An 18,830-nucleotide genomic window follows, 5' to 3' on the forward strand; every position below is an offset into this window, starting at 1 on the left:
GTTTTGCTTTTTCTGAGGGCATGGCATAGTGAAAAAAACGTAAGCCAGATCATTATAGAATCCCAGACTGGTTTGGGTTGGAAGGGACCTTAAAGCTCAGTTCCGACCCCCCTGCCATAGGCAGGGACACCTTCCACCAGACCAGGCTGCACAAAGCCTTGTCCAGCCTGGCCTTGAACACTGCCAGGAATGGGGCAGCCACAGCTTCTCTGGACAACTGGCTCTGGTGTCTCACCACCGTAACAATAAAGAATTACTTCCCAATATCGAACCTAAATCTTCCCTCTTTCAGGTTATAGCCATTCCTTGTCCTGTCACTACATGCCCTTGTAAAAAGTCCCTCTCCAGCATAGCCTTGTAGGCCCCCTTTAGGTACTGGAAGTCTGTTAAAAGGTCTCCCTTTAGGAGCCTTCTTTTCTCCAGGCTGAACCAGCCCAACTCTCTCAGCCTGGCTCCAGAGCAGAGCTGCTCCGGCCCTTGCAGCACCTCCGTGGCCTCCTCTGGACTTGGTCCAACAGCTCCACATCCCTCTTGTATTGGGGATCCCAGAGCTGAACATAGGACTGGGGGGGGGGGGAGGTGTCTCATGAGAGTGAGATTTCATTTTCAGTTCTGCTGTCTTGCACTTGCAGTACCAGAGAAAATGAGAAACTACTCTTACAGTGCAAAAGGGGTTGATGTATGTTTTTACTCACTGTGCTTCATCTGCCAAGGTGAGGATCTGGTGAATTTGTATCTTTTACAATAATACGTGCTCCGTTAGGTTGTAACAAGTGGAATAGAACTTAATTTTCAGATGCACTATGAACCAGGGCATTTATTTAACTGTTGATTTGAATAGCTGCAAGACCCTACCAACTTTGATACTGAAGTGGTTTTGCAGTTAGGGATAAGGCCCAGGAAAGTGAAGGAAGTTCAATTCAAATGGGGTAATGGTTGCAGGATATGCAGTCCTTAGCACTTAAAGAATGAAGTTGTGCTTCCACCAGAGGAGGAGCAGGTTTGTTTCTCTGCATGCTTGAAGATAATTAACAACTCACAGTTAAGAGGCAAGGTTGTCTTAAGTAGCTGATGCCTTGGACTAAGGGCATCTATTAGTCCAGACTGCTAACTAGCACAGAGCTGAGCAGAGGGACTCCAGAACCCTGGTACTGGATCCCATCTGTTCAGGTACAGGTCCTGCTTGAGCTTGGGGTTGGAAAAGATATTACATCCAGCAGTCCCTCCAACCTCAGCCTCTCTGTGCCAGAGTTGCTACTGCTGTGGCAGACCCTGCTGCTGTCTATTCCCCATGCCGGGGAGGGCAGCAGTGGCCAGTGAGGCTCAGGGGTGGCAGAGCTGCTTCTCCACTACTCAGAAATGGTAGATTGATCACCTGCTGCTTATATGTTAAACAAACAACTGGTTCAGTTTAGTGTTGTGCGCAGGAAGACTGATGTGCCCCCTGCAACACTCCAGAGAAAGAAAAGTGAAAGGACCTAGAGCAGTAACGTACGTATTTAAATGGAAAGCATTGCTAAACTGACTTGGTTTCGGTGCCTTGTGGTACAGGGGTTACAGTGCTGCAGCATATTCACATGCTAACTGAATGCCTTTATCTTTCTGTAACTAGCTGAATGTGTATCTTTATTGTAATACAAAAATCAAACACTTGTTTCTTGAGCTACACTTGTATTCACGTTCTAGATGCAGCAGTTTGTTTTCATTATACTTCAATTTTATCAATCAGGGTGAAATTTTCTGGTGAGGTTTAAAACCACAGCCTTATTCATGGCTTTGTCTTTACATAGCCAATAGTTCTAAAACCCATGGTTTTTTTTCCCCTGCTGGAATAGCCTTTTGCCATTTTAAACAAATGGAACTGTCACAGTTGACACTTTTGTCCTTTCAATTGTGTTTTGGCTACTTCTGTTGCAACAATGATGTGGCTGCCAGTAGGTTACTGTATTCATACTGTTTAAAATGTACTCATTTTAAACTTGTTTGTACAATGCAACAGTTAGAGCTCTGAAGTCCAAAGGCAGTACAGATGCTCTTAATTCACTGCACTGTTCTGCCCATCTGCATTACAAGGATCTTGAAAGGTGGCTGTTGGAATAATTTATTATTCTTATTTTTCCTCCCCAACCAAACTTTAATAAACTAAACTCGAATTTCTAACTGGAGTTCATCAGTAGGATAACTGACCTACAGCTAAACCTGGTGAGCTGCCAAGCTGGCCATCTCCTGCACCACTTTTCTCTGGGGCTGTCAAGTGCCTCACACTTGTGAGGCTCTTATATTAACGACACAGACAGAAGTATAATAAAGGAAAGAATCAGTTGGTGCAGTGAAGGATAGCAGGGGTGAAGAGTAGGAATGAGAAAGGTAGAGCTGTTGAGGGCGCTGGGCCAGTCCATGTAAGAATCACTTTAACAAAACGCAACCAGTGAAAGGACATAGGGAAACAAAGCAAAACCAGATCAGATAAACTCATTCTGACTTCCTGTAAGCTTTGTGCAACAGAAATGGCCAAGGGAGTTTTTCCTGGACAGCCTTCCCCATGACAGAAGGCTTTATTTCAACATCAGCCGCACAGACAAACCAGTAAAACCCACCACAACCATCATCTTGGTATTTCCGTTTATTATGCTGTAAAAAGCAACACTATCTGGATTTTATTTCTTAAAATAAATAACTTTCATTTTCAGAACCAGCACAGCTCAAGTTTAGATTCATTCATGGGAAACTGCTAGAAATACATTCATCACTGTCTATTCCCCACAATACTGAATCTAAGAGTCAAGATCAGCCCAGTCAATTACAATGACCAGAAGTACACTGCCAATAAGTATAGTCACTGATAGTCCAGCTCTGAAGCAAAAAAATCTGGTACACATTTTGTTCACAAAGAGAGGCCTAATTAATGCTAAGACTATCACAATATTTCTGAGTACAAAGCATTAAGTTAGCTTGACGATTTTAGGTTGTGATACAGAAGAAACATACATGACATAAAAACAAAGGAGTAGGGGAATCCTCTTTGGAGCATAAGGAAGTCAGCGACTGATAAGATAACCAAAAGCTATTTACGATAAAATCTACATGTCAGTGTCATGAATGCTAAACAGCCAAACCAATGTACTGCATCTACTGATACTTATGAATATAACGTCATGTCTAGATAGCTGCATTGCTGAATTGGACGTTACAAAATAATCCATCTTCTCACAATGAGAAAATACTAAAACTAACCAGCATAAATGCACTGAAGCAAGGACTGGCTAAAAGCACTCAGTATGATTCAGGAAAGCATTAAGCTTAGGGACAGCCATGATCCTTAAATGTTAACTCAGTATAAATCCTTCTTTTGGGTTGGTTTGGTTCTTAATACACGTGTATTCTATAATATACCTCTATTTTAAAAATGCCAGTTCAAGCAATGCAAATTTCAGTTAAATAGAGCTGAATCAGGTATTTTTCTGAGAAGCTAAAGGATATGTCTTAATAGGAAATAAAACATGGAAGAAGTCAGATTAGCACTGAGATACAGAATACTTCACTGGAATCCATCTGAAAATATTCCTCTACACTGAATTTGACAGAGAAAACATGCTGGGATTTAGTTCAGGGTGCAGTAGGGCAGAGGCCTTGTGCTACTGTGTGACTGATGTGGCTCAAAGAGCCAGAGGCCATTTTGTGTAGTTCTTGGTTAGAAGTGGGTGGCTGTGATACAGGATGTGAAAAGAATGGGTTAAAAGCCTTCAGAAAAATAGCTGATCTCCAAAAAAGAGAAGGAGAAAAAAAAACAAACAAAAAACCCCAGTTTAAGAACAGTAAGATTGATGAGAAGTGTTTGATAACCATACCAGTCAGCTTCAAAATGCTATGTTGGGCCTTAGGCTTTCAGACTCTTCCAAGATTCCACCATCATGAGGACAGTCGCTGCTCGTGATGAGTATCAAGCACTTTTCCCTGCCAGGAGGCAGTATGGCATATACCAGCCAGAGCCTGTACAGGAACGTGAGAGAATTTACTCTCAGCCATGCTGACCTGCTGGGTCACTCTGGAGAAGTTACTTCTCTCTACGCCTCAGTGTACTCGTTTGCAAAAGGACGATAATGTGGTTCAGATCATCTTTATAAAGTGCTTGGGCCATTCCAGAAAGGATTTGGGCATTATTTCAGGAGGATTTTGGTGCCTCAACACAGAAAATTTTGACTTTGAGATCTACTGCTGGCTTGTACACTATGTGCTAGAATAAAAACAGCCACACACACAACTCTCAAACACAATCTCCTTTTCCATGTGCTAAATGACTCTTGCCTATAATTCTTGTGCTAAAACTCTTGCCTATGTGCACACCTGTGGTGTTTTGTGAATATCCAACCCCTCCGTGACTGATCACTTCAGAGGTTCTGTGCCACGGTATCAGCAGAAGCAATTGCACGTGGGATAGGGAACAAGTAACGTACTTCTGCAAATAGCAAGTATCTGCAATGACATTTCCCCATGATGGGGCACATGCTGAGCTGGCTCCAGTGACAAGGCAGGAGGTGCCACCGTTCACCACAAAAGGCATCACCTGCTTGTGCTCCTGATGCTGAACAACATGTTCTGCACCAGTGGAAGCCCACTGGTGCAATATCCTGCTCCCTGGTTGATGGTAGTCCAAGAAGAGAACATACCCAAAAATTTGGCTTATCTCCTGCTCTGCTCGTTCTTTGACTGGCTCTATGCTCCTTAAAGCTGGTTGACTCTGTCCGTGTTCCTTATCGCAAGCCTAAAGTAAGTCAGATCTACATGCAATATTTGGTTTAGTACTTTGCCTTTCACATACTTCCATACCCCTCTCTGGTTCCTGGTGCAAGCACCAAGAACAGCACACATGAGCCCACTGGGGGGTTCTGCAGCTTGCCAAGGCTTGCTGTAGTGCAAATGTACCTGGCTAGGAACACAACTGCATAGAGTGGAAGCACCCGCTTTCCCCAGTGACAGGGAAGTACTTTAGCAGCTGAACATAGAGAGCGAGGAGGGAGGTGAGACAAAGGGAACTGAAAGAAACTCTTCCAAGACAAAAACCTCACTAAACACTCTTTGATGTCCCATTCCCCTACGCTATTTGGTCAAAAAACCTTAAAACAAATTCCGTGACAAGACTACCTAAGAACAAGTCTAGACCATTGACAACTGTCATCTATATACTCTGTTGATATTTATATTATGTAAACAAGGTGGACTTTTTTACTTAGGTTTATTTTCCCAGCAGTAAGTGCAGATCCTTACTTAACACACCCAGCTTAAATCTACATCAGCATCCTCAGCTTATCACTGACGCTCAGACCTGACAGCACTCTGGCTCACCTTGGCCATACTGGAAACAGAGGCTATAGGAAACAAAAACTCAGCAGAAAAAATCCTGACCACAGACTAGAGTTCACATAGAACACAAAAATAAATTAAGTAGTGCACAGTAAAGCCAACAACAGCTAAATATTTTTATACATCAATTATATGCAGCATGAGGTAATATTGCTCACATTATGGAGGGAGATTCTTAGTTGGTTTTGTTTCTTTAGAGAGAGATTGGATTTGTCCTGTGCGTATAGAAACTCCTGTAACATAACACTGAAGTAACAGAGACTTCCGTAAAATATATACCACTATCAGATAGAAACACACACGCTCTTCATTACTTATGTATACCACAATTAAATAGGTGATTTGATTCTTAGGATCTAGCTGAAGATGATTATAGTAAGCCATCTAGATTTTTATGAACCGTTCGGTTCTCCTTCCCATTGTTGGAATCCTCTGATGGCGTGTATTGGACCTGATATTCTTGAAGAATTTTAAACACATCGTGGTGTCCGAAATGTAAAGCTTCATCCATAGGAGTGTTATTCCACCTACAAGAAGGAGCACAGTATTTCCAAGATCAGCACCTAAGCACAGAGCCAAAAGCACCAACAATCTACTTCTTTACATACTGTGCTAGTAATTCTGAATACATTCCAATCTGACTTGACAGACACTTTCTCCTCAGGGGTGCTAAAGCATCTCAGAGAGATGCTATTAGTGTCTTTCCTCAAAATTTCAGTAAAACCACTCACCTGTCTTTGGGGAAAGGATTCACTTTGCATGCTTCCAACAGGAATTTAACAACATCCACATGTCCTATAAGAAAAACAGGCTTGTGAGTGTATATATTTTATATATGTGTATCTATGTATATACAAAGTTTTTAAAAGCAGGTATGCACATAGAGTGAAGATACTCTAATGCAAGATGACTACACTCCATCAACAGATAGCAAACAACATCGGAGGAAACACTACCTTCTGCCGCTGCTACATGCAGGGCTGTTCGTGAGTCATAGTCTCTTTGTTCCATATCCATTCCTGACAGAGCAAATCTAGAAAAACAAACATATATTACGAAAAAAAAAGTCTTACATAACTAAAACAAGCTACAGAACTAGCATGGAACAATACACCTAAGCTACAACAATGAAACTTCCACTGCAAGAGGATATGAACGGTATCAAGAGCCCATCCTACCTTCAGTTATAAGGAAAGGGGCCTTTACTGCTTTGGCTTTAACTTTCAGTTCTCTAGTTGTTAGAAAGAAACATAAAGTGTCTTTACAGGAAACTTAATATATCTGATTTAAAATCTTACATGGACAAGCTAAGTCACAGAAGGCAAATTACATTTATGCCACCTGAGGAAATCCAGGGAAGACTCCCAGGCCTGAAAAGCCCAAATCCAGAGTTAAGCTATTGGCAGGGTTCTTTCATCACACTACAGTGCTCTGGGACAGCAGAGTTAAACTATATGTGTTTTTCCATTCACTAGCTTTATTTAGGTATATTGTAGCCAAATTAATACATTCATTTAGTCTCTTACCATCATTACTTTAAACATTGCCAGATTCTATTCCAGATTTAAAAAGCAAAGCTAGTTTTTCTAACCTCTACAACAACAATGCCTGAATCTTTGTGTCAGTTTCAGAACTGAATTATAAAGCAGGTGAGAGCACAGCTAGGGTTTTCTGCCATGACTATAAAAAAAAAATGGTTAAGGAAACTTATTTCACTGTGATCCAGAAACATAAAGCAATGAGGTTGCAGCATAGCATGAGGATACCTCTGTGATGGTTTGAGTTGGGTTTGTTTGGTTGGCATTTGGGTGAACACAGTCAGCCTCCAGCACAGCTGAGATGTTCCCAACATAGACACAGTGCATATGCATATCCATAAACAATAACAGCAGGTACCAAACAAGCAGCATTCTTATTCCCAACCCCACACCGATTTTTACCTCCGGAGCGCAGACACATCCCCCGTGTAGGCAGCAAACAGAAGATTTATCACAGACTTCACCTACAAAGAGAGATGAGATCCTGTTTATTTAGCTTCTTTCCTCAGAAAGAAAACTGATGGAAAACCCAGAAAACTCCAGCATGGCCACAGTTGATCCAGTGCTTATGAACTCGTTAATTTTGGCCACATTTTGCAGTATAGTGTAAAACACCAGAAGAATTTGTTCCAGCTTGCTTTGTTACCAGTGCTTTCAGGTCTGTCTTTCCAAGGTTGAAGTCATAAGGACAGTAACAAAACCATAAAACGTGCATTTTTACCCTGCTGTGGTAAAAAGTATGAGCCTTGCTGTATGAACAAACCAGATTTCACTCTGATTACCCAATGATACTGAATATTGAATTACAAAGACAGTGTCACTTTGCATAATGCAAAAAAGCATAAATAACTCATGAGACAAACTCATTCCAGAAAATAAACTGGGTTTGGGCTTGTTGGAGGGTTTTTTGTTTTGGTTTTTCTTTTTGTGTGTGGGTTTGCTTTTCCAGAGAAGACTCCTAATGCTAGAAGAAATCTGTGTTAGCAGACGAGAAGAATGGCACGGGATTTGCTTTATGTTACATATTTTCTTTACATACATTTAATGCAGAGGCTTACTTCAAATAAACCATTTAAAGCAATTGTATCACATAATGAGCTGCTGCAAGAACAGCAAGGTTTCGAGGCAGATAAAAGTAGAATCTTCCTAGATCAAGTAACGCGGGTAAAGCCTCAGGCAAAGCAGTGTTTTTATCAGCTGTATTAATTACTCTAGTAAGAAACGCTACCTCAACTTTGTCTCATGCACATTTTTAACATAGCTGTAACAACTCCGCAAGTTTTAAGAACCCAGACTGACAAAAAGAGATGGTTTTAAGCATCCCACATTAGCGTCTTTCATAAATAGATACAGCCACTTCTAGACACCATTTCACAGTCATTTCCAGTCAACTTTCCAAATGCTGCACTACTTGTCGAGCCTGTAAAGTTCTGTCGCTGGTACGAGCCAAGTAACAGAGATAAAGGAGAAAACTGATGCTGCATTGACCTTCTACAACAAGGAGGAGAAACAAACCAAGAATCATGGCCCACAAACAAGCCTCCCACAGATTTCTGCAGAAACACTGGCATATTTTCACAGGGCCACAGATGAGCCAACATCTGCGCCTCCTGTAAACCCAAGCCAAAGAACTGCTTAGTATTCTTTACACCTTAAATGTTCACTGATGCAAAGAGGGACTGAAGCAAAAGGAGATGGAGGCACAAAGGCCGGGATGGATACACACGGGGGACACAGAACACTCTCCTTACTCCGGTACCCACAAACTCCTGCAGCTCCTTTCCAGCTTGCACTCTGGGGCTCCTCAGGCTTACCAGCCATGCGCAGCAAGTGTGAGACCTGCTGGGCAAGATCCGCAGGTCTCCATCCCTCCTCATAAGGCTCAGTGTCCCCCAGGAAGCTCCCAAACCTGACTGGCTTCAAAGGCTGGGCCCTGGGCTCTACCTCAGCAATGACCTGAAAGCACCCGCGTCACCTTTAACTGCAGCAACCCTGACATCATGTCCCAGACCAAGCACTGCAGAGGACAGGCCTGGAGCAATTCTGCTCCTCTTATGAAGATGTTTTTAGTTTAAAGCTTCTGAAAAAGACAAACCCAAACGCAGTGACAACAATACAGCACATCAGCATGGGCTTTGCTCTGGATGCAGGATCAGCCATCCCTGCCTGAGCTCACTCACCCCTATGGCCCTTCTTCTCCCCACAACACAGGCAGCTCCTCCCAGGCTGCCCCTGCCTTCTCTCAACCCCTGGCTCAGCACAGGAATTACAGGAACAAACCATTACAAGCACTCTTCAGGGCTGCTGTGTCTCATCCTTGCTGTGGCAAACTTCTGTGGCTTGGATGTGGAGACTTCCATCACAAAGGCTGGTTAAGGGCAGCAAATACCCAACAGTGCTCTCCTTAGGCTTCAGTAGAAAATACCACACTTGCACCAAATTATTAAAGCCTCCTAAAAGAATGTACATCTTTTACAGCCATTGGGCTGCAAACTGTATTCACACACAGGCATGAAAGGGGGATTTAGTCCGATCACCTCTAGGTTTCACCAATATGATTCAGGAGTTCTCCTTGCTGAGAAAGAAGTCGAGCATCGCTCTACTGCTGGTGCCATGCAGACAGGATAAAGCTGGTTGCGCTCAGACACTGCAGGTTCTTCAGGTGCTAAACACTCTCCCTTTTCAGGATCAAGGATGATCAAAGGACATTCTGTCTTTAATAAAAAGCCATTTCAGAGGTAAATGATAATTTTGGCTGGGCTTCCTTATGTTTCTGGGAAATGCAAATCTGTATTAAAATAACATAAAAATAACACACATTCCTTCCTCACAAAAAATAACCTTCAAGTGCAGCTGGGGCCAAGAATCCTTCTGGATTCAGCTGAGCATTTTGCTAACAAGACATTTTCATTTCCCAGAACGATGTGACAAAGTGCAGTCTGGAGATTCCTGAGGCTTTCTAACACAATAGGGCCAGATATTCCAGCAATCTGGGAAACATTAAAGCATAAATGCAAAATCCAAGATCACATTTGATGAAACTGAACTTCTTGACAGACCGAAAGGAAACGCAAGTCCAGACAAAAAGAAAAAACATAAATCTCTGCTTCTTTAGTTCAGAAAAGAAAATTTGAGAAAAAATATGACTGCCCTCTGTATAACAGTAAAGGTAATGGGATACAAAAGGCAGGACACAAACAAATTTAGGAGGACAATTGTTAGCAGAATAATTATCCAAAACTGGTCAGGAATGAACTCAAGCTGGAAAGAAAAGCAGACAGAGTTCAGACATCATAGCTGAAACAGCCCCCATAGGGCTACCTGCCTGTGTTTCAAGTGAGACTTCAAATGACTTTATGGGAGACTTAGGTTGGATTTGCTAGCAACAAAACACACTCTAACTCTGTAACTGCACCCTGCTCTACCAACAGCATGGTTATTTTTTGGCCTGGATGTATTTTATAAGGACCAAAATGAAACTGCTCAAAAGGCAGCATGAACAGCAAAGATGGATGTAAAAAGTGAATTCAAGAATAAAATCTAAAAATTTGCAAACACAAAATCCACTCTGAATTCAAAGGAAGAAGATACAGTTTTCATCAACTGTCTCTAGAGTATCTCTCATTTTTCAAGAGAACATTAACCTAAGCAGCAGATAAATTAAACCATTATGTAAGAGGCTATTTACACTGAGAAAGAGTTATCATTTGAAAACAACTTGCTGCCAGAAGCTTTGTATCTGCATCAAGTCTCACTTGGACTGCCATGAAGTCATACACAATCAAGGCTTCAAAAACGCAAGTAGAAGTTCTCTACCCCCAAATTCGCAGCCCATCAGCCCAAAATAGCAGATCCATTGCAAAAATAAGGAGCCAAAGAAACTCAGAGTGGGAGCAGCAAACATATGACTGTGATTTGGGTTTTTCTACTGTAGAGGAGGAAAAAACAAGATCGAAGACAACAGATGAGCTGTATCCATTCAAACTAAGTAGGGTACAAGAGACAAGCCAACTCATTTAAGTGGTTAGGGACTGTCAAGTAGTTTCTCACCGAGTGGTTCATTATCTTCTATATATCACATTCAGTGCTTGTGTTTCTGTTAACTGTAGTGATGGACACAGGTTTTCCCTCATCTTCAGAAGCAAGAACAAAAAAATTTACTTTCAACCTAACAGCCATAAATTACAGTTTTCTACCATGCTCAATACTTTAACTATGAAAGTTTAGTAACAGGAAAAGGGATGCGGTCCCTTTGCTATGTATGAGTTGGATCAAGCATTACTGAACAGCTATACAGTAGTATCAAACCCAGAGCAAAAACCGTTCCATCTTTTGTCAAATGGGAAATAACCTGCATGCACCATGCCGGAGGAACTTAACAGCTCTCTTGACCTCCAGAGGTACTTTCCAACAAACAGCTCTGTGAGTCCATGGGCAAGAATGTCAGCAGCACAAGAAAGAAAAACAAAGACTGTTGTTGCTGAAGAACGGAGGTCAAGTTAAAGGAAGGCAACACTCGGAGTTCGGACCGGCAGGAAGCCACAGACAGTTCAGATAAACATATACAAGGTAAAAGGAAAAAGAAGTAAAACACTCAACCCAAACCCCAAACCAAGTGAGATACAGCACTGAAAGATATAAAGGATAACCCAGTGTTAGTGACTCCTAGTCCAAAGCTTTCATACTGCAGTTATTTTAAGTATCTCCTGAGCCTGACTGTGCTAGAAGTTTCAAACTACTCTCCTCCAAGCAGCAGGATTGCAATGGGAAGCTAACTGCACAGGAATGGAAGAAGAGCAGCAAAACACACTGGCTGCCCCTGTGTTTTAGGAAGCACATGCCCAGCAAGTGCACTGCTGTCCCCCATTTCTCTGTGAACACATTATCATTGGTAGGACATGACCATCTTTGGTTTTCAATTCTCAGGGTACCAACCTGAAAACCCCAGTGAAAATATCAGTTTAACTTCAGTATTAATGTGCTGAGGTTACTTATCACAAGCAAAATTTCAATACATTAATTGATTTGAAAGGCCTGACTGGTATGTGGGAACAGCCTTGGTGGAGTATTTGTAACAAATTAGTCCTTCCTAGCTGAGCTGCATGCCCAAATCCAGCCCACACAAGATGACTTACTTCAATAGTCTCGGTCTCATGATGGCTAACAGCAAATCCCCATACAAGGCTGAGATGAGACTCACTTCTCCCAACACAGACTAGTTCAGAGGACTTTAAATGTACAAGAACAGAACATGTATCACTGCCTACTCTAATGCTATCAACACAAGATCTCTCCAAACACTTCACAAGAGAACAAGCTGCTATCATTAACAGCACTAGAATGGAAAACTGAGGCCCAGAGATGGAATTGGAACTGTTGGGGTCTTGCTGTGAACAAACAGCGACCTGGCAGCTTCTGCCCACTGGCTCAGATGCTTCAGTGTTGCTATAAAACAGCCGAACCTTAAGCAGGAAACAAACCCAAGCAAGCTGACCCTGCCAGCCCATGCTCTGCACCTGCCTGTGTGTCCCTGCTGCTACAAGGCCATCCATCCTGCACTGCTATCACTGCCATGGCTCCAGCGAGCCACTGCTCCGTATGCTGCTTGGGTCAGGAGAGGGAAAATCCAGACAGCTGTGCATGCAAAGAACACAAATCCTTCAGAAAAATTAATTTAGCTTAGAGCAGGACTAATTCCATGAGAAGCTTTTGGCTAAAAAGGTCACGGAATCTGGGTTTTAATTTCCTACCGTGTCCCACTTCCTGAGAGAGCTCACACGCACACACACACACACACAAGTCCTTTGAAAACACCACAGAATTTACAGCCTAAAAAAGGATTAATTCCAACTTTTCTGTTTCTCCAGGTGGCGAACAAATACAGTCGAGCACAAAAGTTTACAGGCAGTGCTGCTAAAGGTAGTGCAACCAGGAATAAACAAACAACCGCCCCTAATCTTTCCAGTGCACTTTCCATATATTTAGGGACAATGCCACAGGTTAGCAGGCAGAAAAGATGTTCAAAATACTGGAGAAAACGGGTTGTTTGAATGCATATTGTTTCTCAATAACTCTGCCATATCGGAACTTTACTATGCACCAGACCCAGTGTGCCAACAGGTTCAAATACAAGGGGAAGTAAAAAAGATAGTAGAGCTAGTCAAGATAAAAAGCCACCACTCTTATGTCTTATGATTTTGTGCTTAAATTGGGATCCAGTGTTTCCTTTTGGGAACAATTGTCCTCCTCACTAAATGGCCTGAAGAGCGGTTTTAAACATTCCCCTGCACAGCACAGAGGTGTGGAGATAAATCGGGATACAAGCTTCAGCTCTTGCAGCTCAGGACTTTCCTAATGACAAGCAACTGTCATACTGACCCCAGGTCCTGATGCCCTGAGATGTCAGAGGAGGTCCCAGATAAGCAAGAGTCTTGGTGCACAACACCCCACCACCCAGACCCTGACAAATGCTTCCAGCTGCAGGAGAGGTGGAACACCCACTGAAGGGGGAATAAAGTTCTGTGGCTCTTCATCAGAGCACAATGCACCAGAGAAACGAGACTGACTTGTCTGGATGTGTCTGAGGCACAGTTCTCCACACCACTAAAACCTACCAACGCTGCAGCACACGCAGTCTGCATTTACGATACCGTGGCCATCTTCCTTTGGCACCTGCACCAACAGCCGAGGATGATGGAGCACAATTTGCTTCTCATATAAATTATACGAGAAGCCTGTCCAAAATTATTCTTCACCCTGAGGGTGGTGCATGGTTTGACCAGAGAAGCTGTGGAGGCCCCGTCCCTGGCAGTGCTCGAGGCCAGGCTGGATGGGGCTTGGAGCACCCTGCTCTAGTGGAAGGTGTCCCTGCCCATGGCAGGAGGTTGGAACTGGGTGAGCTTTAAAGTCCCTTCCAACCCAAACCATCCTATGATTCTATGCTATTCCAAAACTGCAGATCCTGGCAGCACACTGTGACAACAAGGAGAAAGACAAGAGCACCAAGTGTTCAGTAATTCCTCTTACACGGTCTCTCCCACCCCATTTGGCAGCTGGGTCATACTGACACAGTGGACACATGAGTGAAGGCCCTGCTTGCCAAGAGACCTTGAGGTGCCCCTGCACCCACAGCCACAGCCACTGCTGTGCGTGCTGAGCTCTCGCACCCATTGTTATCAGCACACGGTATCACTAATCCAGCTCAGTGCCGGATTAACGCTGAAAGGCAGAAAATAGATTTTTAAGCCACCCAAGGTGCGTGTTTGTCCAGTGAACAAGGATTAACATTTCATACTGGGAAGAGGCTGACTGCTATAAACTCTTCCTATTCTCCTGACCTGCGCAAATGACCAACAAGTAAGGCAGGAGCAAAGAGCTTACAGGAGACAAAAGGGTTTGCACAGAGTAATAAAAGCTCCAAAATCAACAGAAATTCAACTTCACAGTCACTGCTCTGCTACTTTTCCTAAAGATGATCTCCTAATGATGGTCACCTGAGTATCACATTCCTCACATTCTTCAGAAAAACTGCAGCTTTTTAGAAACTTATCAAAAGGAAAAAAAATCCTGAAATCCAAGACGCCAACATAAATTCTGGAATGGCAGTGGTGACCTACATAAAAAGTAAATCTAGAGCACAACAACTCAGTCACCCAGCTCTTCACACTGAATTTATAATTCAGCAACACAGAAGCACAGCCCATAGATTACCTTTCTCCCTCCATATAAGGTTTCAAAATAGAATTGTAAAAAATCAAAAGCCAAACCTTCCCAAAATGAATTTTCATGCTTCAACTTTGAAATTAAACCTAGAATGCAAATAATCCCTGAAAGGACAAAAATAAACTAGGGGTGAATCTCAGAGTGTCTGCACATTCAGACACTATAGATAGGACCACTTACGTTAAAGCAATTGACCACTTTTGTATTTACAATTAATGTGCAGTAAGGTGGCATCTGCTCTCCAGGATCTGCTAACAAGGCAAATCCATTTCTTCTTCAGGACTTTCTCCCCCCACCTCTTTAGCCTATTTTCCACACTATTGATCCTTGTTTCCTCATGTAATTTGAGGAAAGTGCAAAAATAACTCTAGAATCTGCAAATATTGACTCTTCTGTGTCAGTAAAAAAATAAATCACCGTTCAAGTCCAGAGGAGACAGACACAGTTTTCCTTTAAAACACTATTCCTCAACATGAAGGTAAGCTGTACTTTGTAGGGAAAGAAAACTCAACTGCAAGTCAGTATCTCTGCAACTGAGCTTCTGCTTCGTTGCCCGTGAAATAAAATGAGGGTTACTACTTAAAGGCAAAACATTTACTTTTAATAGCAAAAACTATGGCTGAACTGCAAAGAAGTATCTAAGCAAAACAGCATGGGTTTGTCAAAAGCACTTAAGTATTACTCTACCCTCCCACTGAAGTCTCTTAGAGCTTTTAAAACAGCCAGTTTTCAGTCTGGCACAAACAGATCTCTAACATCCAACATATCTGAAGAACTGATACTGGTATTTAGATGTCCATGGTGCCCTGGAGGAGTGCAGGCATAACAGCTCTCAGCAGAGGTCTCCCAGCACAGCTAAGCCTCACCTCCACTCCACAGCTGAGATGCAAACACCATACTTACCACATGCCCCACCCCAGTGCCAGCATCCTGCCAGGGTACAACACCCAAACCCACGTGCTGCGCTTTATTCACCCAATCCCAGACTAGTTTAGGTGCCACCCAGGTGAGGGCCAGCTCTGAAGCACCCTGAGAGGGTGCCTGGGGAAGTTCTGCCTTCAAGTATTTCTAAGGATGGGTAGTCAGTGAAGGCACTCTCAGCAGCCTCTGCATTAAGCCACAGCACTGACTGATTCTAAGTTAGGTAATTTCTCTGACTTTGTGAAGCATGCAAAAATAAGTCTTTCAGCCTGAGTAAAAGCGATCAACAGACCCCACCTGGCTCTACAGCAACCTAACACCAACTACCTCTAACACAGCCTCTTGCTCCAACTTTAAACCAACACAAGGATCGTAACAGGTTTATAAAGCTGGAATTCCTTGGGAAAATCTCTGTTCCCATTATAGTATAAGTAACTAGAGGATATGTGAATAAATTAATGCATACACATACACACACTAATGACATACAGAAATACTTGAAAATACAAACAAGGCTACCTGTTCCATAAAACTTCCATTTCGTCTTCAGGACTTTCTCCCCCCACCTCTTTAGCCTATTTTCCGCACTACCGATCCTTGCTTCCTCATGCACTTTGAGGAATCTGCAAATATTTACTCTTCTGTGCTTTGAAACTCACTCAGAAACAAGATTCTGTCATTTTTTCATTCCAGTCCATTTTGTAACACCTCAACTATCATTTGCTACCACGGTTTATTTTTGGAGTCTCTCTGGTGGAATTAACTTGAAATGCCACTTGCACAGATACTACCCACATAGCTTGTGCTGCTTGTAGAAAACTAAGACTCATAAAACATTTATTCCTCGGTAACTGCCTTAGTTCTCAACAGCCATGTTCAAACACCACCCGTGTGTACACTGGAAGCTGCATGTCCCAACAGTTACATCTAAACTGCAGCCACACAAGAGGCTGTGTTTTCACATTAATGTACCCAAAGCAGCTTTAAGCCAAGTCCACTGCAATAGCTGCAAAAACCTCAGGCAAGCCAGCAAGCCAGGTATTTATTCCCCTGGGTTCACAGAAGAGCTTCCCTGTCTCCCCATGGCCATATCAGATGGCAGTACAGCACTAACAGCTTCCAGTGTGGCATCACTTAGATGCATTAATTGCATTTATGACTGCAAGACCTGTTACAGTGCTCTGTAACCTACATACAGACCCTTACTGAGTCTGGATAGCTGAGCTGATCAAACAGAAATACAAGGAACATATTGTTTTAGGTAATATTCCTGCTTTTTTGTAAATTTATACTTTATTAAAAATGATACAATGTGCTGGATCATTTTCTAAGTTGAAAGGGTTTTTTGACCTTTAAAGTACTGATCAGCGACAGATCAGGACAGCAGCAGACAGCAGCTGCTAAAAGCAGCTAAGCAGGTTATGGGAAATGAACTGATGCCCAATTAGCAGGCAGCAAGTAAGCGCATGAGAGACAAGGGCATGAGAGAACTTCCAGAAAAGAGAATTCAGAAAGCTAACACTGCAGCTACCACCTCTGCCCTCAGCATCAGAGCACACTTTGGACAGAGAGAGAAGAAGGTAGGAAAAGTCACAAGGCAGGTACTTTTGCTAACAAACAGATCAATTCAGCAGGAGAACTATGTAAACCTGAGATTTATATTTTTTTAATCAAGTATCAAGCTGGGAAAATTCCCAGTAGGATTTTCAGGTCTTATTGCAATTCAGCTTTTAAAACTGTTTCAAATCCAAATTCAATCTTTCAGAATGAAATTGATCATTTTCTTCTTCTGACTTCATACATTTCTGAATTGGCTGGTACACACTGACGAAAAAGACTTCTATGATCCTAATAGTGTCTGCTTAAATCTGAGAACAGAGCAAGGAGTACTGACTAAGTTCAATTCAGACACAGGAGCACTAACGTACAAACAAGCTTGTACCGATAGCTCAATCTTAGTACTTGTCGCAGAAGCTGTGTATGTAGCTGAATGTAAGAAACATTTAATTAAATCAAATGTATACATTGAAGATTTCTCTCAGCACCAGAAAAAAAAGCAAAAACTAAAAAAATAGAAACAACAAATTCCTTCCTTCAACCTAAGAACAACTGTTAATCTCCTTTACTGGAAAAGGTATAGGCTGAAGTCACAAAAAGAAAAGGGCAGCCTTCCTGCAGTTGAAGGCTGAGCAGAGATGGTTTCCCTCTCACTCCCTACTCGCTGGTTTCAAACAGATTTCTGCTATTCCTGCTTCCTTCAGAACCAAGCCTTTTAGATGAGTCAGAAAATTTAGAGTGCTAGATTATGCCACACAAAATTGCAAAACAATGCCTCATTTTGGTCTTTAAGGTGCCTTCCTCCCTTCCAACCATAACCATCCTATGATTTTACAGTAAACAGCATTTCTTCTCTGCCTGAAGTCCTTTTTGTAAGAATATTTTAAATTACTCTAGGTTTTAAAAAGCATCTAAAAATGATACAAACTAGCCCAATACCCTGTTTGTGCATCTTTTCTGGTCTGTTACTGCGCTATGTTGCATTAAATGTTAAAAGCCTAAAAAGTTCAGAGGAAGCAGTAACTGGGAGCAAAAGGTACTTTTTCTTTCAATCACATCTGGAGCCATGAAAGACAGACTAAACCAGAATTCACCTCTTCCAATACAAACCTCTTGCTCATAAGCGGCCATCAAGAGGTCACATATTTCTGGAAAGAGTCTCTCTCACTTGTATTCCTCAAAACAACATCTCTCTACCTGTGAAAAGGATAATTAATCTTAAATACTAACAGGCAGGACATACAAGCTCTTCAAAAGGTCAAAAAAACATCCTGTAACTCAGACAGGGAAAAAAGCAAGAATCATAGACAGGACTGAGCTCAGTTCTACAACTGACTGCATACTCAGACCATCACATTTAACTCTCATAATTTTAAGTGATAAAGGAGATTTAGTATCTTGTAAATTAAGTTTAAAATACTATACATTTCCAATATAGTTTTTGAATCCATGCGTAATAGCCTACTTTGTAACATGTCTGGTTTAGCTCAAGTGCCTGAAAGACAGTAACAACAGCACTGATTGAACTGTCCTTGAAGATGTCAAGCTACAGAAGTAGAGACCTAATTTCATCACAACAAACACTGTGAATTTGCAGTGACTCATTATTTATACCTATGGCTACCAATTAATTCTAAAGTACTAGCAAGCTGACTGTTAAAATTATAGATAAGACTATTTAATTAAAACAAATGAGTTGCATGATTTAACAAAATTTTTTCTAGATTAAGT

At 42.0% G+C, this 18,830-nt stretch overlaps 1 protein-coding gene across 1 annotated transcript in view; it reads right to left on the reverse strand.

Moving 5' to 3' along the window:
* Positions 1 to 2,608: 2,608 nt before the first annotated feature.
* Positions 2,609 to 18,830, reverse strand: part of GLS (glutaminase) — a 66,436-nt gene continuing 50,214 nt past the window's right edge. Inside the window, exons 15-18 of the mRNA XM_062610009.1 lie at positions 7,302 to 7,363; positions 6,318 to 6,394; positions 6,093 to 6,156; positions 2,609 to 5,888 (exon numbers count right to left, since the gene is read on the reverse strand). Coding sequence (XP_062465993.1) covers positions 5,732 to 5,888; positions 6,093 to 6,156; positions 6,318 to 6,394; positions 7,302 to 7,363 — 360 coding nt within the window. The 3' untranslated portion in view covers positions 2,609 to 5,731. The remainder of the gene's footprint in view (positions 5,889 to 6,092; positions 6,157 to 6,317; positions 6,395 to 7,301; positions 7,364 to 18,830) is intronic.

The sequence above is a fragment of the Pezoporus occidentalis genome, unplaced genomic scaffold (assembly GCF_034315485.1).
Source record: "Pezoporus occidentalis ecotype Australia unplaced genomic scaffold, CSIRO_AGI_Poc_V1 ctg143, whole genome shotgun sequence".
Lineage (NCBI taxonomy): Eukaryota > Metazoa > Chordata > Aves > Psittaciformes > Psittacidae > Pezoporus > Pezoporus occidentalis.